Genomic DNA, 24470 nt, shown 5'->3' with positions numbered 1-24470 from the left:
CGTGGCACGGCAAGAGTTTGCCTCTTTAGCCGTTGGAGTGAGTGACTGTGCACATCCCCTCCAACTGACTAAATCATCATCCCTAACAGTGGATTGGAGACTGTGTTTTTAACACCTTAGTAGCATATTTGTTTCTTTGTCTGTAACCAATCAAGTTGTGATTCACGTCCACATTCAGCGACGTATTTTAATAAATATTATAATAAAAGTGAAGTATTAACTTGTACCCGGGCCAAGATAGGTTCTATTGCCTACTTAGGCATTTGTAAATAAAGTTGTTAATTAACCTTGCCCAGGTCAGGTCCTGTATCTATAGATTAGTAACCAGTATGTACAACATTTGCTGCCTTCCTTCCTTAAATAAGGGCAATAATTGCCACTTGTTTTTCAAATAATGAATGACCTCACTCATTTAACTCCACACTGCTATTATTTTGAACATGCCCCTTTCAATAAGTGATTGAATAACAGAGAATCAGCAGCATGCATGTAATGACTGTGGGTCTGTTGGATTTCTATTACTCTACTACACCTGCTAGTAAATTATTTGCCATGTAGAAATATTATTTCTACCAAAAACAGAGATTGATCAGTTTAGTGATGTCTGACTGTTATTATGCCTATACCGCACAGTTTCTTTGACCGCTTACACTCCTTGGTGACTGCCTTTCTATGCGGGACAGCCAGGCGTAAACTTGCTTTACATACCCTGCAAAGACCCAAACAGCAGGGAGGAGCAGCTTTGTCTGATTTTTATTTATACTTCCTGGCTGGTCAGATGAGATACCTAGCACCTTGGGTATCATCGACTGCGTTACCAAATGCAGAATACTATTTACAACATTATTTACAACTATCTACATTGTGGCCAATACTGGAGAGTATCTACCGTATTTTTCGCCCCATAAGACGCACTTTTTCTTCCCCAAAACGGGGGAGAAATGCCCCTGCGTCTTATGGGGCGAACGCTTGCCGTTTTACATCGCAAGCTGCGATGTAGGAGCGAGCGGGGACTCGGGGAGGGACTGGGAGGAGGATCTGGGGGCTGGCAATAGCGGCGGGGCGGTGCAGTCAGTGTAGTATAGCCCCGCCCTGCCGCTCCGGTATACTAAAATAAGATGTCATATGCATGTAATGGTTATTAAACATGCCCCCTCAGTCCTATTACTACCTTACATCCTAATCGCATCTGTAGAATTCTGGCAGGCCGGGCGGGCGGCAGCGTAACTCTTGTCACGTGCCTGCGCCGCCTACTTTATGAATGAAGCAGGCGGCGCAGGCAAGTGACGTCAGTGAGAGACGCGCCGGCCGCCTGGCCGGCCTGCCTGAATTCTACAGAAGCGATTAGGATGTAAGGTAGTAATAGGACTGAGGGGGCATGTTTAATAACCATTAATTGAATATAACATCTTATATTTGTATACTGGTGGCGGCGGCAGCGGTGGGGGGGGGGGGTGTAGGGGGCGATCTGTGGATGGCACAGTTATGGGCTGGGGGGGTCTGTGGATGGCACTGTTATGGGCTGGGGGGTCTGTGGATGGCACATATATAACAGTGCCACCCACAGATCCCCCCAGCCGATAACAGTGCCATCCACAGATCCCCCCCTGTAACAGTGCCAGCCACAGATCCCCCATAACAGTGCAAGCCACAGATGCCCCCCATAACAGTGTCCGTCATCCACAGATCCCCCCATAACAGTGTCCGTCATCCACAAATCCCCCCATAACAGTGTCCGTCATCCACAGATCCCCCCATAACAGTGTCCGTCATCCCCAGATCCCCCATAACAGTGTCCGTCATCCACAGATCCCCCCCATAACAGTGTCCGTCATCCACAGATCCCCCCATAACAGTGTCTGTCATCCACAGATCCCCCCCATAACAGTGTCCGTCATCCACAGATCCCCCCCATAACAGTGTCAGTCATCCACAGATCCCCCCATAACAGTGTCAGTCATCCACAGATCCCCCCATAACAGTGTCAGTCATCCACAGATCCCCAGTAATAGTGCCATCCACAGACCACCATTAGTTCCAAACCCACCAAACACACAGCACACCATTTGGTAAAAAATATTTTTTTTCTTATTTTCCTCCCCAAAAACCTAGGTGCGTCTTATGGGCCGATGCGTCTTATAGGGCGAAAAATACGGTACTTATTCCTAAGATGTGCCCTCCCCTTGCATAGTAGGCTAGCACATCAGGTATGGAGTGCAGCAAAACTCCAGCACTACAAAGATTTTACTATGGGATAACCCAATGTTTCCTCACTTGCAGAATTATGAAGGGGCGAAAATATGGACAGAATATGGAATACTTACCTTGAAAAATGTATATGACAATGGGGTCTTATGTTCTTTTGTACAACTGCAGGAACATTTTTTAATATTTTTTAGATATCTACAAGTGCGCCACGCTCTCCACGCACAGTTTCAGGATAGTAGACGAGCCATATGGACGTATCCACAGATAGGGATACCTAATACACAAGGACCCAGGGGAATTATATCAGTTCTATATACCCACCTATTGAGTAACCAAATGGCTTTACACCCTTTGACGGTTGAAACTAAATGGAGGGAATTAATCTCTCATTTAACTGCAGAAGACTGGCAGAAGGCATTGGAGCCTCCCTTAAAGGTTTCACCCTCTATTAATAATACAACTATTCATTCTACATAGATGTTACTTGACCCCTACCAGATTGTATAAGATGGGTAGAGTACCACACACTAGGTGTCAAAGGTGTGCAGAGACAAACGCTGATTGCTGGCATATGATGTGGGAATGTAGCTACATTAAATCTTTCTGGTAGAAAGTTGTTAATGCTTTATCCACTATGGTCCCCAGCCCGATCCCTTTTTTTCCCAAGGTATGCCTACTGTGGATACTGGAGGAAGAGGTATGGCCCCACCACACTAGCATATTCTTGAGGAAAACCCTGTTCCTTGGGAGGAAAGCAATAGCACTCCATCAGACTCTGTATGTACAGTTGTGTTCAAAATATCAGCAGTCAGACATCACTAACCTGATCCATCGCTGTTTTTGGTAGAAATTATATTTCTACATGGCAAATAATTTACTAGCAGGTGTAGTAGAGTAATAGAAATCCAACAGACCCAACAGTCATGACATGCATGCTGCTGAGTCTGTGTAATATAGTGTTAAAAATAATAGCAGTGTGGAGTTCAATGAGTGAGGTCATTCATTCTTTGAAAAACAGGTGGCAATTATTGCCCTTATTTAAGGAAGGAAGGCAGCAAATGTTGTACATGCTGGTTACAGTACATTTTTCTCTGAAATTCTGAGGAAAATGGGTCGTTCCAGACATTGTTCAGAAGAACAGCGTACCTTGATTAAAAAGTTGATTGCAGAGGGGAAAACATATAAAGAAGTGCAGAAAATGATAGGCTGCTCAGCTAAAATGATCGCAAATGTTTTAAAATGGCAACCAAAACCTGAAAGACGTGGAAGAAAGCGAAAGACTACCATTCAAGTGGATAGAAGGAAAGGCAAAATAGGCTGCTCAGCTAAAATGATCGCAAATGTTTTAAAATGGCAACCAAAACCTGAAAGACGTGGAAGAAAGCGAAAAACTACCATTCAAGTGGATAGAAGGAAAGGCAAAATGGCAAGGACTCAGCCAACAATCAGCTCCAGGAAGATCAAAGAAGGTCTAAAGTTACCTGTGAGTACTGTTACATCTAGAAGACGCCTATATGAAGCCAAGCTATCTGCAAGAAGCCCCCGCAAAGTCCCACTGTGCTGAAGAGGTTACAATTTGCCAAAGAGCACATTGACTGGCCTAAATAGACATTTTGAGGACTGATGAAAGTAAGATTGTTCTTTTTGGGTCAAGTGGCCAGAGACAGTTTGTCAGATGACTCCCCAAAAACACAGAATTCAACCCACAGTACACTGTGAAGACAGTGAAGCATGGTGGAGCAAGCATCATGATATGAGGATGTTTATCATACTACGGTGTTGGGCCTATTTATCGCATGCCAGGTATCATGGATCAGTCTGAATACATCAGAATACTTGAAGAGGTCATGTGGCCTTGTGCTAAAAAAGGAAATGCCCTTGAAATGGGTGTTCCAACAAGACAACGACCCCAAACACACCAGTAAACGTGCAACATCTTAGTTCCAGACCAACAAGATTGACGTTATGGAGTGGCCAGCCCAATCCCCAGATCTTAATCCAATAGAAAACTTGTGGGGTGACATCAAAAATGCAGTATGAGGCAAAACCAATAAATAGAGAAGAAGTGTGGAATGTAGTCCAATCATCCTGGGCTGGAATACCTGTTCACAGGGGCCAGATGTTGGTTGACTCCATGCAACACAGATTTACAGCAGTTCTCAAAAACAGTGGTTATACAACTAAATGTAGTGATTCAAAGGAAAACAAAATCTTCAAACGTTTTTCAGTTTATATAGTGAATGTTTGAGATTGTAAAGAAGAATACAAACACTTATTTTTTTGAACAGTCTAATATTCATTATTCTTATTTTTTTTTTAGAGGAACAATACAAATTTTATATTTTTTTTTTCACGTTTTGATTTCGAATAGAATGTGTAGTGTTCCCAATGTATTTGTGTGTATGGAAATAAAAGCTATTAGAAGGATTTTGAGCTTTAGTCACTTTTTTAAACACACTGCTATTATTTTGAACACAACTGTAGCTTTGTAAGTAAAAAGTCAGCTGGAGCATGGCACAATTTTTTACTGTTGATTTTAGACAGTGTATAAAATCAGAGGCATGTGAATATAAAGTAGATACCTCATTGAACTCTAAACTCTTTAAAAGCCCTTTTAAAGCTCTTTGCAAAATAAAGCAGTCATATGGTCATGTGCAAAAGGCATTAGTCTTACCTATCCAAATGCCCAGACTGACAGCCATGGCTAAGCGAGGTGTGCGATGACGCAAAGATTGCAGTGGGTATACTGTCACATAGCAGCGGTCAACACTCATTGCTGTAAGGGTTATACAGGTTGCCTGGGCTGTAACCTTGATAAAAGAAAAGGTATATACATTATTTACAGAAAATAGGAAAATTTAAGGAAATGATTATTTAAAAAGTTTGTTAGGGATTAACCAAAAACAGGGTAATAATGGTAAATGCCATAAAATAATAAAAGATGTATTACCTATTGCATCCCCTCCGCGCAACTGACGCATTCATGTATGTAGCACATCAGTTGTCCGCTGCAAAGCCTCACTCAGCTCCGCTCCAATACACTTCACAGCACAAATGCAGTACAATTTTATCCAACATCACTCATAGAAGTGTAACACTAAGTACTCAGATTCCATCTGGTACATAAAGTGCTCATGGCTTAATCGTGATAGATGAGTAAGAGTGTCCCACTCTGGGAGCTAATAGGTAAGTAATACTTCTTTTATTATTTTATGGTATTTCCCTTGTTTTGGTTAATTCAGAAAAAACCCTTTAATATAACTTTATCAACTTGCAAATGAGTCAAAACATGTCTTGGCTTAGCATCTTCCTACAATTCGTGGGTTACGTTTACATCTGTGGCAGAGGTTCCATTAAAAATGTTGACATGCTGTACTATTTTGTCTGACAAAATGAAAGACACTATAAGAGAAAGCCAATGAAGCCCATTTTAGTCAATGGTGTCTGGCATATCATGGATCTGGTGCTTCCATTTTTTTTATCTGCTCCAGGAAAATGGAGAACTTACTGCAGATGGGAACCTATCCTTGCTATAGCATGCAACCTATATGTGATGGATAGTGAAATCAACTAGTGTTGAGCGCAAATATTCTAATCGAAAATTTTTATCGTGAATATCGGCACTTCGAGAATTCGCGAAAATCTAGAATATAGTGCTATATTTGTAATCGCGAATATTCTAGTTTTTTTTTTTCTTCAGTAACCTCCCTCCTTGCTTGTGGGCCAATGAGAAGGCTGCAATATCTTTGTCAGAGCTTAGCAACATTCCTAGCAACCAATATGTTGGCTAGCCCTTTACCATATAAGAATTTCCCCAGCAGCCATTTTCAGCATTTTTTTGCAGTTGTGTGAGAGAGAGAGAGAGCAGTGTCATTACTGTGCTCTGTGCTTTGCTAAGTCATCTGGATCCTTATTTAACCCCTTAAGGACTCTTAAGGGGTTTGCAAATCTGACTTGTGTCACTATAAGTGCTGATAACTTTAAAACACTTTGACTTATCCAGGCCATTCTGAGATAGTTTTTTCGTCACATATTGTACTTCATGACACTGGTAAAATGAAGTAAAAAAATATATTTTTTATTTTAAAAAAAATACAAAATTTACCAAAAATTTGTAAGAAAATTGATAATTTCCAAGTTTCAATTTCTCTACTTCTATAATACATAGTAATACCTCCAAAAATAGTTATTACTTTACATTCCTCATATGTCTACTTCATGTTTGGATCATTTTGGAAATTATATTTTATTTTTTGGGGATGTTACAAGGCTTAGAAGTTTAGAAGCAAATCTTGAAATTTTTCAGAAATTTTCAAAAACCCAATTTTTAGGGACCAGTTCAGGTCTAAAGTCACTTTGCGAGGCTTACATTATAGAAACCACCTCAAGGTATTCAAAACTGATTTTGCAAACTTTGTTAATGCTTTAGGTGTTCCACAAGAATTAATGGAAAATAGAGATACAATTTCAAAATTTCACTTTTTTGGCAGATTTTCCATTTTAATAATTTTTTTCCAGTTACAAAGCAAGAGTTAACAGCCAAACCAAACTCAATATTTATGGCCCTGATTCTGTAGATTACAGAAACACCCCATATGTGGTCGTAAACCACTGTACAGGCACACGGCAGGGCGCAGAAGGAAAGGAATGCCATATGGTTTTTAGAAGGCAGGTTTTGCTGGACTGTTTTTTTTTTGCACCATGTCCCATTTGAAGCCCCCCTAATGCACCCCTAGAGTAGAAACTCCATAAAAGTGACCCCATCTAAGAAACTACCCCCCTCAAGGTATTCAAAACAGATTTTACAAATGACGTTAACCCTTTAGGTGTTCCACAAGAGTTATTGGCAAATGGAGAAAAAATTTCAGAATTTCAATTGTTTGGTAAATTTTCAATTTTTATCCATTTTTCCAGTTACAAAGCAAGGGTTAACAGCCAAACCAAACTCAATATTTATGGCTCTGAGTCTGTAGTTTACAGAAACACCCCATATGTGGTCGTAAACTGCTGTACGGGCATACGGCAGGGCGCAGAAGAAAAAGAATGCCATACGGTTATTGGAAGGCAGATTTTGCTGGACTGTTCTTTTTTGACACCATGTCCCAATTGAAGCCCCCCTGATGCGCCCCTGGAGTAGAAACTCCAAAAAAGTGACCCCATTTTAGAAAGTACGGGATAGGGTGGCAGTATTGTTGGTACTAGTTTAGGGTACATATGATTTTTGGTTGCTCTATATTAAACTTTTTGTGAGGCAAGGTAACAAGAAATAGGAGTTTGGCACCGTTTGTATTTTTTGTTTACAACATTCATCTGACAGGTTAGATCATGTGATATTTTTATAGAACAGATAATTAAATAAAAGGACTGGGCACACCTAGGATATTGGATCGATCACTTTAATTGATATGGTTAAAATATTGAACACTAGATTAACGATAAAACAAGTGAATCAGTGTCAGCGGGGACACCGAATCACCAGTAATGACAAATACACAATATCAAAAACCTGAATAGGATAAAAAGGTGTTATAACTGACGTAAAAAATTATAGCAGCATATTAGACAAATATATAAATATAGCAGCAGAGTTCATAAAATGGAATGGATTAAATTTGTCGTATTACTAGCAGCACTAGTGTATCCACATGTAAGGGATGGCTCAATACCTCGTGGGGCACACAGTTCAAATTTAAAACCCCAAAATGTTCCGTGAAGGAGAGGGCTAGTTCTGGTGCAGTTTTTAGGGTTGCGATTTACCCAAACCAGAATGTTCCAAATGACCTCAAAGTTGGATGTTAGTGTTGGGTCTTTTGGTCGGACTTTTACAAGACAATATATGATTGTAATTGTGGGCGGCAGAGACTTATTGTATTATTGGCCTGGCGGCGTCCCGCTTGCGGTTAGTATTAGAGCTTGAAATTATGTTGCCGGCTTTTTAAATGGAAGGGGATACCCCAACCCCGAAACGAGTCTGGTCAGACCCCCGAACATATGTGAGTGCACCACATCAACTATACTAACGAACAGTGCGGAAGCCAATTGGGAACTTTGCTCGAGAGGTGAGAAACAGACGGAGTCCATATTCAAACAAGCGATCTCACGTGGAGTGAACATAGAACGCTGTGGACACGCTACCCCCTCGATTGAAGGAAGGGACCTGAGCAAGCTCCCCCTGGATGGAAGAAACTGCCAATACCGGAGACCAGAGATCTCCAATACCGGTAAGATCGTTACCATTTAAAAAGCTGGCAACATCATTTCCAGCTCTAATACTGACCGCAAGCGGGACGCCGCCAGGCCAGTAATACAATGTGTCTCTGCTGCCCACAATTACAATCATATATTGTCTTGTAAAAGTCCGACCAAATGACCCAACACTAACATCCAACTTTGAGGTCATTTGGAACATTCTGGTTTGGGTAAATCGCAACCCTAAAAACCACACCAGAACTAGCCCTCTCCTTCACGGAACATTTTGGGGTTTTAAATTTTAACTGTGTGCCCCACGAGGTATTGAGCCATCCCTTACATGTGGATACACTAGTGCTGCTAGTAATACGACAAATTTGATCCATTCCATTTAATGAACTCTGCTGCTATATTTATATATTTGTCTAATATGCTGCTATAATTTTTTACGTCAGTTTTTATCCTATTTAGGTTTTTGATATTGTGTACTTGTCATTACTGGTGATTCGGTGTCCCCGCTGACACTGATTCACTTGTTTTATCTTTAATCTAGTGTTCAATATTTTAACCATATCAATTAAAGTGATCGATCCAATATCCTAGGTGTGCCCAGTCCTTTTATTTAATTATCTCTTTTATATCCCATTGACAGTGGGGTGACACTGTGGGACTGTGAGCACCCTTCCTTGGGGGATCAACATCTCTGTGCATCCTACTTACACGCTGTATTCTGATATTTTTATAGACCTTATAGACCAGGTGCAGAGATACCTATGCAGAGATACCCAATATGTATACTATATTTTATTTATGTAAGTTTTACACAATGATTTCTTTTAAAAAAATAAATAAATCATGTTTTAGTGTTTCCATAGTCTGAGAGCCATAGTTTTTTTAAGTTTTTGGGTGATTACCTTGGGTAGGGTATGATTTTTGCAGGATGAGATGGCGGTTTTATTGGCACTATTTTGGGGGGCATATGACTTTTTGATCGCTTGCTATTACACTTTTTGTGATGTAAGGTGACAAAAAATTGTTTATTTAGCACAGTTTTTTTTAACATTTTTTACGGTGTTCATCTGAGGGGTTAGGTCATGTGATATTTTTATAGAGGCGGTCGATACGGATGTGGAGATACCTAATATTTATATATATTTTTTTTATTTATGTAAGTTTTACGGGGCGGAGCTAGCCAATGGCGGAGTGAGACGTGCTTTGCTTCGGCTCCTGACAGACTCCAGCTTCACCGCTACTACAGGACACCCTCGTTCACGCTGACTTCATAAAAGGGCGCAGAGGAAGAACCTCGTCGACTCCTGCACCGATCCGCCGCAAAACGGGAGCGATCTCCCGCTTCTTTGCCTCCTCCAGCCAGCCAGACGCTTACCAAGAGAGAGCTGACTCTCCTAAAATGGCGGCGCGGCAGCGTAGAGCGGCATCCCCTGCAGGCCACAAGGAGCCCGACACACAGGCCCCAGATTCACCGGCGCAATTGAGAGGTACGCTCACCAGCTCTCCGGCCTCTTATGCTGCTGCAGTCAGCACCGGCTCGTCGGCGTCCTCGTCCCCCTCGTTTGCAGGGCTGGCCTCGGCAACACCGCAGGGCAATTCTCCCAGGAGCCGCTGCTCCCAGGCCACGTTGTCCGGTTCAGGGGCCCCCATGACTCCGCAGGGGGATGATGAAGATTGGGACTGGAAGGTGCACCTCAAATCCCTCCCCACCAGGCATGAAATAGATGCCTTATTTACAAGGCTAGAAACCTCTCACAAAAGAGACATTGAGGCCTTGCAGCACGATCTCAAACAGGTGGGCCAGAGGGTGGAAGAGGCAGAGTCCATGCAGGATCAAATGCTAGTAGTCCTTGACTCCCACCAGCAAGTCATCCAGACGCACTCTACCCAGATCCAGGACATTCTCACTCATCTGGACGACATTGAAAATAGAAATAGGAGTAATAACCTGTGCATTAGAGGCTTCCCTGAGGATGTTTCGCCACAAGATCTGGAGAAATGGGCTGTATCCTTTTTTAACACACTGCTGTCCAGAGATCCGGGACAATCCCTTGAAATTGACCGCATTCATAGAGCCCTAGGTCCTAAAGTGAGTGATCCTAATCGGCCTAGAGACGTTATTTGCCGTATACACTTTTATAAAGATAAAGAGGCCATCCTTAAAGCAGCCAGAACTGCTGGGAAGACCATGCATGCTGACAAAGAAATCATCATATTGCAGGACCTGGCCAGACGTACTTTACAGCTATGCAAAGCTCTGAAACCGCTTCTGGCGGCACTTAAAGCCAAGGACATACCCTACAGGTGGGGTTACCCATTCCAGTTGTCCGCTTCTAAAGAGGGGAAATCTGCGGTATTCAAGTCCATAGAGGACCTCGCGGGCCTACGCGCAGCCTTTGATCTCCCTCGCCTGGAGCTGCCGGATTGGCCAAGCCCAAGACAACCAGTCGTTGTTCCAAGGAAGGAAAGATGGCAGACGACCTCTCCTAAACAGCGGAGGGCCTCTAGACGTGCGCCTGATCCTGACGATTGACTGTCGGCGATATCCTTCCAATTCTGCATATATACTTAGAGGGACCTTAACCCTCCTGCTCATTGTTGTTGTTCTGCGCTGTTATAACTATATATGCATAGTGTTGTCATGTGAGTGGGTCAACTAGATCTGCCCACGTGCTTGTCCTGTTGTTTTCTGTCATGTTATTTTTACTCTATTGTAAGCTGGAGTCCAGTTGGCAGACGGCTCGGTCATTGCCTTCTCCCTACCCCACTTAGGGACTGCGGCACACACCGTCGCGAGCGACCTCGGTCGTCGTTTAGTACCTGTTGAACCGACTTTTTTGGTTCTTCTGAAAGGCTTCTATGTCTTTTATTTGCACTATTCTGTGTTTGAATGTTTGTCTTTTTGTCTCCCCTCCCTTCTGTGTCTCTGGATGTGCACCTACTGCGTTCTTGTTATCTCTGAATGGATCTAGGAGATTGCGCCTCCCTCTCGCTAAGTATTCTCAAAATGGCACCTGTATCGTTTTGCACTTTTAATGTTCGGGGTTTTAATAAACCCGAGAAGCGCAGTCAGATTCTATATGGTCTTCACAAAAAGAGAGTTATGATTGCTATGATTCAGGAAACTCACTTTAAGACAGGTGCCGTTCCCAAATACACTAACCGTTATTACCAGAACTGGTTCCATGGTCCTAACCCTACTAGTAGGTCGGGAGGTGTGTCCATAGGGTTTCACAAATCATTTGGTCACACGGTCATATCCTCTGAGATTGACTCGAAAGGCAGGTTTCTGTTCATTAAGCTCTCGGTAGATCGTTCTGTTCTAACTGTGGCTAATGTTTATTTTCCGAACCAGGGGCAGATTGCATACGGATCCAGGATCTTGAAAAGATTGTCCAAATTTGCTGACGGCTCCCCGATCATCCTCTGAGGTGATTTCAACCTAGTGATGGACCCGTTGCTGGACTCCTCATCTGGTAGGTCCTCGATCTCCCCGAGTTCTCTCCGCAGATTCAAATCCGATCTTATGGCACTTCGCTTGGTAGATCTGTGGCGTATTCTGCATCCAGGTGTCAGGGATTATAGCTTTCATTCCCCAATACACAATAGCTATGGTAGACTTGACCACATCTTTATCTCCCAGCAGCTCCTGGACTGTGGGCCTCGGTGCTCGATAGATACTCGCCTGTGGTCTGACCATGCTCCTGTGGTTGGCCTTATCTCGCTCCAACCCTCATGCCCCCGTCCTTTCTCGTGGAGATTGAATGATAACTTGCTCTCAGACATAACTTGTTTGGCGGACATTCGGAAAGCCATATCGGATTTTATTAGTGTTCATCAAACGGATTTGACCGCCCCCCCCAATCAAATGGGAAGCCCTCAAATGCGTGCTGCGGGGGGTGTTTATTTCTCATGGTACCAGACTGAAAAAGGAACGCTCCCACAAGTTGAAATCCCTTTTGTCTGCTCTTACCACAAAAGAAACTTTGAACAAAACCTCCCCCTCTGATGCTCTAAAATCAGATATCTCCTCTATACAACAACAAATCCTGAAGATCCTAGACCAAAAATCCCTGTGCTTTAGGGACAAAATTAGACGCGGGTTTTTTGAGTATGGCGATAAATGTGGCAGTTGGCTAGCTAGGGCCTTACACCCCCGAACGACCCTGACACATGTCCCATCGATTAATACACGAGCGGGGGGCTCTGTATATAACCCTGTAGACATAACCGCAGAATTCCGGTCCTACTATGCCTCCTTATATAACCTCCCAGAACCTGATGACTTGAGGGGATCCTCGCATGGTGATGAGGCTCGCAGCTATCTAACCCAATTTGGCCCAACTCCTATCCCTGGCGCTGATGCGACCGCGTTAGAGGATGATTTTACACCCTCGGAGTTGGGAGTGGTGATCAAAAATCTTAAAAATGGGAAGTCCCCGGGCCCTGATGGGATGACCTCTCGGTTTTATAAAATCCTTAGTGAGGACCTTACTCCCTTACTGGTTGAAACCTTTAATTCCATTTCGCCGGATTGCTCGTTTACACGTCAAGCCTTACAAGCACACATCACGGTAATTCCCAAACCGGGGAGGGACCCTGCATCTTGCTCCAATTACAGGCCTATCTCCTTGCTCAATGTGGATCTCAAGATGTATGCCAAACTTTTGGCCTTGCGGTTACACCCCCTCATCCCAGGTTGTATCCACAAGGAGCAAGTGGGATTTGTCCCGGGACGGGAAGCTCGCGATAATACACTTAAAACTTTGGGGCTAATAGCGAGATCACAACAACTTAAAATCCCATTGTGCCTTCTCACTGTAGACGCAGAGAAGGCATTCGACAGGGTGAACTGGTGGTTTTTAAAGGAGACTCTGTGTCATATAGGCCTAGGGGATAGAATGATTCATAGGATATTAGCTCTTTATTCCTCCCCCTCGGCCTGTGTTCGTGTTAATGGGCTGCTGTCTGCCCCTTTTGAGATCCGGAACGGCACGCGTCAGGGGTGTCCCCTGTCACCTTTCTTATACACCCTTGTAATGGAATCCCTGGCGAATGCTCTCCGTGCAAATCCTTCTATCTCGGGCCTCAGATTAGGTGATACGGAACACAAATTGTCCTTGTTCGCAGATGACCTGCTTGTATATATTTTATACTTTAAAGTCAATGTGCAAAAATCTGAGATATTAAATGTTAGCATTCCCCACAGAGAAGCAGATTCTCTTAGGGGTTCTTTCTCCTTTCGATGGACCTCTCAACACATTAAATATTTGGGAGTGTACATTCCCGCGAACCTGACGCATGTGTTCAGGCTTAATTATTTACCTCTTCTCAAATCCATTGAAGCTAGTTTTCATAAATGGACCCCACTCCTGATATCCTGGTTTGGGCGGATCAATGCGGTGAAAATGGACATCCTACCATGCCTTCTTTATCTGTTCCAAGCAATCCCGTGTAAAATCCCCTTTACTTATTTTGCCAGGCTCAGGAGAATGGTGTCGGTCTTTGTGTGGAAGGCGCCCAGAGCTAGACTTAGTTATAGGCTGCTATCCCGTTCCAAGGCCTCAGGAGGTACGGGATTGCCGAATTTCGTCTCGTATTTTAGAGCAAATGTTATGAACTGTGTTCTTGACCTGTGTCATAACCGCTCTACAAAAATTTGGGTGGAGATCGAGCATGAAATGGCTCCGCATTTGGCCACCGGTATTTTTTGGCTTTCTCTTACCTCCTTAAAGGCATTACCGGACTTGCAATCCTTGATGCTTCTTCCCACTCTAGCTAGAATCCCCCTGGGCCCCTCACGGTAATCTCGGGCCACTCAGACCTCCCTGTAGGTTTGAATCAGCTTTCAGCCCTGGGATGCCACAGCAGGCATCCAATTAAACTGATGGACGTTTATAAACAGTCTGGAGTGCTTCCCCTGGAAGACCTTTCCCATATCATACCTGCTTGCCCTGGTCGTTGGTTCCTCTACTTCCAGTTACGGAGCTTCATTAATTCCCTGATACCTGGATTGCAGACAGGCCTCACCTTGACTGAATTTGAGAAGATGTGTACAGCGAGCTCAGCTCCTGACCATGCCATATCTCTATTGTATGCCATGTTGAACTCAGGGGAGAAAGGGGACCCCTCCGCGGGCACTCACGGAGCTAAGCCTAAATTCATGTCTGACTGGGAATCGGAACTGGGATCCACCTTCTCAGCTGACCAATGGTCTAGATCTCTTCTCTTTACTCATAAGGTAACTATATCCTGTAATTTACAGGAGCTTAGTTATAAAATCTTAACTAGATGGTATAGGACCCCAGTACGATTACACCAGTTTTACTTACAGGTATCTGATGTGTGTTGGAGGTGTCTTGTTGCGAAAGGCACAATGGCACATATCTGGTGGGATTGTCCCGGTGTGGCCCCCCTGAGGCGGGATGTTTTCATTTTGTACAACCACTTATATAAAGCTACTGTGGTGCCCTCACCAGCGATAGCTCTCTTGTCTATGTTCTCAGGGAGGATTTCTCAGACTAAGAAAGGTGCGTTGCGTCTCTTTATTTTAGCCATGAGACAGATAATCCCCCGCCAATGGAGGTCTACTGAGAGTCTGTTGAGAGTGACCTGGTCTAACGCTTTGGATGCCTTAGTACATATGGAGGAACTGAGTGCTTCAGACAATGAATCGACTTCGGCCTTCTGGGTGGTTTGGGATCCATGGAGCCAGTTCCGCGCTTCCACATCATTTCCTAGCTGATTGTCAACTGGTACCATTCAGAACAGTGGTTTATAAAAATGTTATACACAGTGGGGCTGACCCATCTTCTATCCTTTCTTCCCCTTCCTTGTGTTTGTGTCATGTCTTGGTTTGTCGAGTCTTGTCATGTTCGTTTTTGTTCCTTGTATTTGAGTGTAAGGTAATTGGAGACTGTTACCCTAGTATCTCTCACTCTTAATTCTGGTAGTTTTTTAATGGCTTGTCAATCACCAACCGTGTTATATCTGGATGTTTCTGGATTGTACTGCTTTTGAACTACCTGTGAGGCCAGTGTTGGCCATTATGTATTCCCTTGTATGGGTATTTGGATGTGCTTATTATATCACTTACTTATATGCTTCAATAAAATACTGATTGAACCGTATTTATGTAAGTTTTACACAATAATATAATTTTGAAACAAAAAAAAATCATGTTTTGGTATCTCCATATTCTGAGAGCTATAGTTTTTTTCAGTTTGGGGGCGATTATCTTGGGTAGGGTCTCATTTTTTGCGGGATGAGATGACGGTTTGATTGGCACTATTTTGGGCTGCATATGACTTTTTGAACGCTTGCTATTACACTTTTTGTGATGTAAGGTGACAAAAAATGTTTTTTTTTAGCACAGTTTTTATTTTTTATTTTTAACGGTGTTCATCTGAGGGGTTATGGCATGTTATATTTTTATAGAGCCAGTCGATACTGACGCGGCGATACCTAATATGTATACTTTTTTTATTTATGTAAGTTTTACACAATGTTTTAGTGTTTCCATATTCTGAGCCATAGTTTTTTTTATTTTTTGGGCGATTGTAGGGGCTAATTTTTTGCGGGATTAGGTGACGGTTAGATTGGCACTATATTGGTGGGCAAACACATTTTTTATCGCTTGCTGTTGTAATTTTTGTGATGTAAAGTGACAAAAAAATGGTTTATTTAGCACAGTTTTAATTTTTAATTTTTTTACGGTGTTCATATGAGGGGTTAGGTCATGTGATATGTTTATAGAGCCGGTCGAAACGGACGTGGCGATACATTTTTTTCCTATTTTTTACCAATTTTTTAAACTTCATTTGGGGAAAATTACTTTTTTGTTTATTTTTACTTGAAACTTTAAAAAAAATATTGGGGGGGACTTTATTTTTTCAACTTTTTTCACTTTATTTTTTTGTCCCACTTCAACTTTTGGGGGTCTAATCCCTAATTACAATGCATTCCAATACTTCTGTATTGGAATGCATTGGCTGTATGAGTAATACAGTGTGTATTACTCATACAGCTTCCGGCCTGTGAGATCCAGGGGGCTGGATCTCACAGGCTCGTCACCGGAAGGAAGCACAGATGCCTAAGGAAGGCATCGCGCTGCATTCCATGCCATCGGGTCCCCCCTACAGCCGCATGGGGACCCGATGGCACCGCCGCCCGCCGGATAAGGTAAGCCCCCCCCCCCGGTGTTGTGACAGAATGCCCGCTGAATGATTTCAGCGGACATCATGCACAGATTAACCCCCGCTGCGCCGCAATGTAATTTTAAACTTAGGACGTACCGGTACGCCTGGGTCCTTAAGGACTCGGCAAACATGACGTACCGGTACGTCCTAAGTCCTTAAGGGGTTAATTACATTAGATAGTTAGTTAGCTCATATACGGTATATAATACAGATCGTTAGTGGGAAATAGTCAGTGTAGGTTAGATAATGATATAGTGTAGCTCATAGGTTCCAGGGTGTTAGGTAGTGTGGTAGGAATTACTGTTTATCTGCTGTCCATACTGTGGGCATTCGCTCTGGTAGGCAGGTTAGCGGACACAGTATAGAGGCAATCACAAAGTCTTTAACTTAAACAGTTCAGTGTTTATTCACACAGAAGCAAAACAAAATGACAGTTTGCAGTCTTGGTGTTCGTTCACACCATGGAAAGTCCACAGAACAAAAACATTCACCTTGTTTTGCATCAGCGGTCCCCAGCAGGCTTTAGGGGCCTGTTTTCCAGCATGCGGCTCTTAGCCCTTTTGCACGGCACACATCTTCAGATCCCAAAACACAGAGACTCCACAGCTTCACTGTGAGATGGAGGATAATCCACACCACCTGACAGTGCTGACTGCTTTTTATAAGCCTTACAAGACCCGGCCTGGAACGTGGTGAGTAGCCATCCACCAGCACTTTGACTACTCCCAGTAAGAGTCGTCCCGGATCAGCTTTACAGCCATACTAACCAGCTGAAGTGTCAGACTGCAATAATGACATTTCAGGGAAAAAAAACTCTCTTACCTAACCGAGGCCAGGAACCTCGGTGACACATACCGCCCATCAATGACGACCCCTTGTTCCTTCCTACAATACATACATGCTACAGACATAGTGCTGTGATGTCACAACAATACTTAGTGCACCAATGAGTAATATCTACTCAGACCTGATAAAACGTGAAGTATTGCGCCAAAATATGCGCATCATTAGTGCTGATTTGCGCAATTGCGAATATATTGGAGCCAACCATTTTCCCCAGTCTCAGGAAACTTTTAGCAGCTTGACAAATGTAGCAAAAGTAAGCCATGCCTGTATTGTGCCAATTTTGACAATCAAGAAAATAATGACTGGAGATTGCAAATTCTAGAATTTGCGATTTTATGGAGAATATTAGGCCATAAATTAGCAGAATATCGCTAAAATGAATATTGCCTATTCCGCTCATCACTAAAATCAACTTATATGTCTTCAATTAGATTCATCATTCATCAAAAGTGATATATCTGTGTGGTAATGCTATAGCTTAGTGGTGTTGTGGTCTACCATGCATGTAAGAATCCTAGGTTCAAGTTCCAGGAGAGATATAAGTTTTCTTTCTGTTGTTTTTTCTCTCTTATTTAAAACCATTTTAAAAGGCTATACTATAATAAATAATATATAATAATGACTTACTGTATTGAGAATAGTGTTGTTGTTTTTTTTCTAAAACCTATTACTGGTTTATTCACAGACAGAATATATGATTATAAAGAAACCAGTAATATTTATTAGCTTTAAAAAAAAAACATTATTCTCAATTAGGGTGGCCACTGGCTTCACCCAAGAAAGCCGGACGGCCTAAAACCGGACGTCTGGCTACCCTATTCTCAATATTATAAGGACATACACTTTTCTTGTGGGATAAATGTGGAAGAAACAAATTCTGGAAGTTTCAAATCTGCAATTTCTACATTGAAAACCAATTACGACTTCCGGTTCCGGCGCCACCATGTGCGGCAGCAGGCAAAAAGAGCTCTGCTTCACCTCCTCGACAAAAGCAGACGGCACCCCCGCAAAAGGAACCGCAAGCCCCATAAATACATCAGGTGATAGTAAAGCACGCCCAGAGGCATATGGACCGCTTCCTGGTCAGCATGGGGAGCAAAAAGAAAGCGAGAGCCCCAGATAAGGCGCTGACGCACGTGGAGAAAGCGCCGGAGGTTCTGAGTAGCAGGTCAGTGATGGCCACTGGGATGGAGCTCTCACAGCCCATAGCAGGAGAAGGAGGTGAAATGGGCTTGCATCAGATTTATTACCGACGCTTGGCGTTGGAGGTAGCGGCGCACATATTACCTGACCTGCAGAGTTCACTGGCCTCTACGGTGACACAGTCGCTCCAACATTTACAGGCAGAGGTTACATGCAACACTCAGCGCCTGGATATGTTAGAGGCCAGACATACAGACATAGCAACGGAGGTAAAAGCATCAGGTGCGGATTTAAGATCTGCAGAAAGAGAGATTAGGAGGCTGGGGGAGAAAATAGATGATTTGGAGAACAGATCGAGGAGAAGCAACCTGCGTATAGTAGGCCTCCCAGAGGATATACCGCAGCGGGACTTAGTGCGAATATGTGAAGAGGAACTACCAGCAGCTCTGAATCTACAAAAGGAATGCACGGTTGAAAGAGCTCACAGAGTGGGCCCTGACCTCAGATCAGCCAGAGCCCCAAAGCGTCATGAAAGTGAGGCTCAAGCTCTGCACCACAGACCCAGACAAGTTAATGCAAAGTTTCTCAACTTTGTAGAAAAAGCTGTTTTTTTGAGAGCATACATGGCACTCGATGCAGATATCAAGATCAGAGGTTATAAAGTCCTTATATTCAATGACTTCTCTGCAGAAGTTCTAAAGCGCAGAGGGGCATTTTCATCCATATGTTCTGAGCTATACAACAGAGGAACGAGATTTACCCTACTCTATCCAGCAACTCTCCAGGTCTCCCTGAAAGATGGCACCGTAGAGACTTTTCTCACGCCAAGGGAAGCAGCCACCATATTAAACAGGAAGAAATAAGTGCAAAATCACTGCCACTATCTTAACGGATGCGCAAGAAAACAGCATCAATATTCTCGTCGACAACTGCTCCCTCCTCACAGTCTAATGAACTTTGCAAAGCTCCTAGAAGCCAAGCGACATGACATGCCATGGAGAAGAACTATATCTACATCTATGCAAGTTATGCAAGGACGACGAGGAAGATTAACAAACGTGTGAGACTTGTATAATCTGCTGAAACTTTCACGGGAATATGGGGGGATAATGTGATCTCATGATTAAATACCGTGGGGGGGGGGGGGGTCTGGTATGTCCCAAGTTTTGATCAGGGGATGTGACTAAATGCCTTGGCGGTGGCATTGGTGGACAATAAGCCTGATATAGGATGGCTCAAGGGGATAGCTAAGAATTTAACACAGTTGCTTATAAGTAGAAGAAAAGAGAACAATGCCAGCCGCCAAGGCATTGGTCATTATATCATTATATAAGAGATGACAAGGGATTGTAGTTGGTCAAAGAATAAAAGGGGGCATACCTGAATAGCTCAAGAGGGGAGGTGAGGGGAGTAGGTAAAGGCCGATGTATGGTGGGAAGAAGAGGAGTCACGAAGCAAGAGGCAGCAACCATAGAGAGGAGTTGGGTTACTACCTATGTGGGGATTGTAATGTAAATGTCACAGAGGCCAACTAACTAAAACATAACTTTTATTCTTATACCATAATATCAAAGGGTCCCTCACTTGGGGACTAAATACAAATACAACACAAACAAACAAAAAAACGTAAGACGCCAACAAGGATCAGGTAGAGATGTCCTAGTATTGACAACGGGTACTGGGCAACCATACAGGGTCCCTGGTGTATCCCTAGGATATCCCTGGTCTTGTTCTCTGCCCAGAGATGCCCCCAGATGGTAGAGGCACTCTGTCCCCGTGCCTAGACTATCTGTCCTTGAAAGGCCCTTACCGCACAGATTGGCCTATATGGATGCCCGGGTCATTCAATGCTATGAATAGATACACTAGATAAATTCTGTAGATAAAAAAACTTTTAGTCTCAACGCGTTTCCCCTATTGATAACAGGTTCATCAGGAGACAATAAAGATAATCAGGTGGGTCACACTCAATGCTTAATGGTCACACACCACGGTTTAACTGACATAAACCAAAATCAAAACAATGAAATAATAACCGGAGCACCTTCAGAATCGCATATAGCTACCACACGTTCCACACCAATGGTGTACTATAATGAATCACAGCCAGTTCAGATAGAGACGATAATTTAGATTAGATCAGTACTTATCTTTTACTGTATAGATCCTCAGCAGCGGCCTGCGGACTGGGGTGCTCCAGGGGCACTAAAAATTTTTGGCTCCCTGGAGCACCCCAGTCCGCAGGCCGCTGCTGAGGATCTATACAGCAAAAGATAAGTACTGATCTAATCTAAATTATCATCTCTAACTGAACTGGCTGTGATTCATTATAGTACACCATTGGTGTGGAACGTGTGGTAGCTATATGCGATTCTGGAGGTGCTCCAATTATTATTTCATTGTTTTGATTTTGGTTTATGTCAGTTAAACCGTGGTGTGTGACCATTAAGCATTGAGTGTGGCCCACCTGATTATCTTCATTGTCTCCTGATGAACCTGTTATCAATAGGGGAAACACGTTGAGACCAAAAGTTTTTTTATCTACAGAATTTATCTAGTGTATCTATTCATAGCATTGAATGACCCGGGCATCCATATGGGCCAATCTGTGCGGTAAGGGCCTTTCAAGGACATAGTCTAGGCACGGGGACAGAGTGCCTCTACCATCTGGGGGCATCTCTGGGCAGAGAACAAGACCAGGGATATCCTAGGGATACACCAGGGACCCTGTATGGTTGCTCAGTACCCGTTGTCAATATCAGGACATCTCTACCTGATCCTTGTTGGCGTCTTACAGTTTTTTGTTCGTCTGTGTTGTATTTGTATTTAGTCCCCAAGTGAGGGACCCTTTGATCTTATGGTATAAGAATAAAAGTTATGCTTTAGATAGTTGGCCTCTGTGACATTGTTTTTGTATACAACTACCAATTAAGTATTTCAGACGGTTGTTTAGGGATTGTAATGTGGTTGTTATCGCGGACAGTTATAGTCAGCCCATGTTATGTGTTGATGTTAGTTAAGTATATTAAGTTGGGGTACAGTTATGCAAGATTTAATTCCCTCAGCATGCTATGGCCAGGACCTATGAACATCTCTAAGCTAGAAAAGCAATATAAAGCACCAGTTATATGAGAGTAATCTCTTGGAACGTAAAAGGGCTACGCTCGCCCCACAAGCGCATGATGATCCTCAGGCAACTGCAGCGTTTGGGGGCGGACATAGCAATGTTGCAAGAGACACACCTCCTAGTGGATGATTTTTACAGAATGAAAAAGCTATGGGTAGGAGAAGTATTTGGAGCACCAGCGGTAGGACGCAAGGCAGGGGTACTTACCCTGATAAAGAAAAACCTCTCATTAAAGGTTTGCCATCAAGAGGCAGACAAGGAAGGCAGGTGGCATAGATTGGGAATAAGAAAACATAATGAGTCGATAAGCTTATACAATGTGTATGGCCCTAATATATCAAATAAGTGCTTTTTCCAAAACCTGACCCAAACTATCCTTACAGACGCCACACCAATTAAAATCTTGGCAGGAGATTTAAACACCATAAAAAATATAACCACAGACTGGAGGACCACTCAGCCGCATAGCCCAACTCCGAGATGTTCTGACAAAGTGTTGGCCCCCATGTTGCGTATGCTAGACATGCAAGATGTATGGTGCTTGCTACACCCTGAGGATAGGGGGTACGTATTACTCCCACTCACACAAGTCATGGTCAAGAATTGACTATGTATGCATGTCTAGCCACTACACAACCAGGGTAATAACCGCAAAAATAGGTGAAATGGTGATATCAGACCACTCACCGGTCATGATAACCTTAAGAGACACTGTCCCGAGAGGTACAGATCGTATATGGAGATTTCCTGCATATCTGACCAAAAGTGACACATTCTGTGACAAACTCAAACATTGGTGGCAGGAATATAAAGATGATAACGAGGCCACGACAGATATTCAACTTCTCTGGGATGCGGGGAAGGCAGTGGTTCGAGGTAAAATATTTTCACACGAGTCACATCAAAAAAAGAGTAGCCTATCGAAATTCCAAGACCTTAGCCAAAAGTTAGAACTAGCATACACTAAATATAAAAGTGATCCCGCAATACTAAATAGAAAGGCCTGGGAGAGTGCAAAGAGGGACTATGACGATTGGCTATACCAGAAAGAGGTAAACAGTCTTACAAAAGTGGAAGCGCTTTACTACAGACACGGGAATAGGGCAGGGAAATTATTGGCGAGACTAGCAAAGGGACACACCTCCAACCCTCCAATACTGGCCCTAAAGGATGCAAAAGGGGTGACTCATAATAATCCACAACAGATAAACAAAATACTACAAGAATTCTATGTCCAATTATATACTGACACTCCCGAAGCGAACACCCAGGCAGAAGGGTGGTTGAATTCAGCGCCCCTCCCGAAAATAAACCAGGAGGAATTAGTAATGCTAAATGCGCCTGTAACGATGGAAGAAGTAATGGAGTGTATAAAAAAAACTATCGAATGGCAAAGCGCCAGGCCCGGATGGGTTTGCGGGCGAGTTCTACAAAATCATGAGCGAGTCGGTAGTCCTAATTTTGGTAACCTTGTATAATGAATATATGTCTGGTAAAGGCATACCCTCGCAGGCAAATATGGCGTATATTAAAGTATTGCCGAAACCTGGAAAAGACCCAGTATCACCGTCATCTTATAGGCCCATATCACTTATTAATGTGGACTTAAAGATAATATCAAAGATATTGGCAGACAGACTGGCTAAGATCCTTCCACAATTAATTTCCACTCACCAGGCGGGCTTTATACAGGTTAGGGCGGCAGTCTCAAACATACGCAAGGTATTGTCAGTGTTAGACATGGTTCAGGTAAACCCCACAGTTCACTCGCGGCCAGGAATATTAAGTATAGATGCGGAAAAAGAATTTGACAATGTCAAATTGGACTGGATGGAGAAAGTGCTAGACCACATAGGGATTTGTGGCCAGTTCAGAAATTTTATTAAAACGTTATATGCCAATCCACAAGCTAGGATATTCACCCAAGGATTTCTCTCACCATGCATTCAACTACAGAAGGGAAGGAGACAAGGCTGCCCATTATCGCCCCTATTATTTAACATAGCCTTGGAACCATTATCGAGAGCAATAGAAAAGAACAAAGACATAAAAGGCATAAAAATAGGAAAGAGGGAAGTAAAACACGCTCTTTTTGTGGATGATATCCTCTTTTTTTTTAGAGAATCATGAGGCACAAGTAGAGGGGATTCTTCAACAATTGGAACATTTTGGTAAGGTATCTGGGATGAAAATAAACAAACAAAAATGTGAACTCCTTGACATAATGCCCCATACGCAAAAACAAAAAAAGGACTGCAAAAAACTAAAAAATCCCAAGAATAGCCCGGTAATCATTGCAAAAGAGTATATTAAATACTTAGGAATATTAGTCGGGAAAACCCAGAGTACGATTCACACACTTAATTATCCCCCATTAATAAAAAAGATAACAGGGGAACTGAGCAAATGGACAAAACTTCCTCTGTCATTGATAGGGAGATGTCACTTGCTCAAAATGATGAGTGTCCCTAAAATATTATATTTAATGCAGACTATACCTTTATTAATAAAACACTCGGAAATTTAAATTGTGGAATCAGCTTTCAGAGATTTTATCTGGGCTTCAAAGCAACCGAGAATAAGCCTACAGACTCTACAGGTGGACAGGCAGAATGGGGGACTCAATTTCCCGGATATACGCGCATACAACCTGACCAGTTTGATGCTCCACTGTATTGATTGGATAAAAGGAAAAAGCAGGTACTCAAACGATGAACTAGAGCAAGAGATGTTGGGTCCTTGGAACC

At 43.0% G+C, this 24470-nt stretch overlaps 1 protein-coding gene across 1 annotated transcript in view; it reads right to left on the bottom strand.

Moving 5' to 3' along the window:
- LOC122927958 (G-protein coupled receptor 54-like) overlaps window positions 1-24470 on the bottom strand; it is a 298952-nt gene that overhangs the window by 131545 nt on the left and 142937 nt on the right. The window contains exon 3 of the mRNA XM_044280328.1: window positions 4883-5018. Within this exon, the coding sequence (XP_044136263.1) occupies window positions 4883-5018 (136 nt within the window). The remainder of the gene's footprint in view (window positions 1-4882; window positions 5019-24470) is intronic.

The sequence above is a fragment of the Bufo gargarizans genome, chromosome 1, assembly GCF_014858855.1.
Source record: "Bufo gargarizans isolate SCDJY-AF-19 chromosome 1, ASM1485885v1, whole genome shotgun sequence".
NCBI classification, from domain to species: domain Eukaryota; kingdom Metazoa; phylum Chordata; class Amphibia; order Anura; family Bufonidae; genus Bufo; species Bufo gargarizans.
Note: the sequence above shows the minus strand (reverse complement) of the source record. Positions and strands in the feature narration are given on the sequence as shown.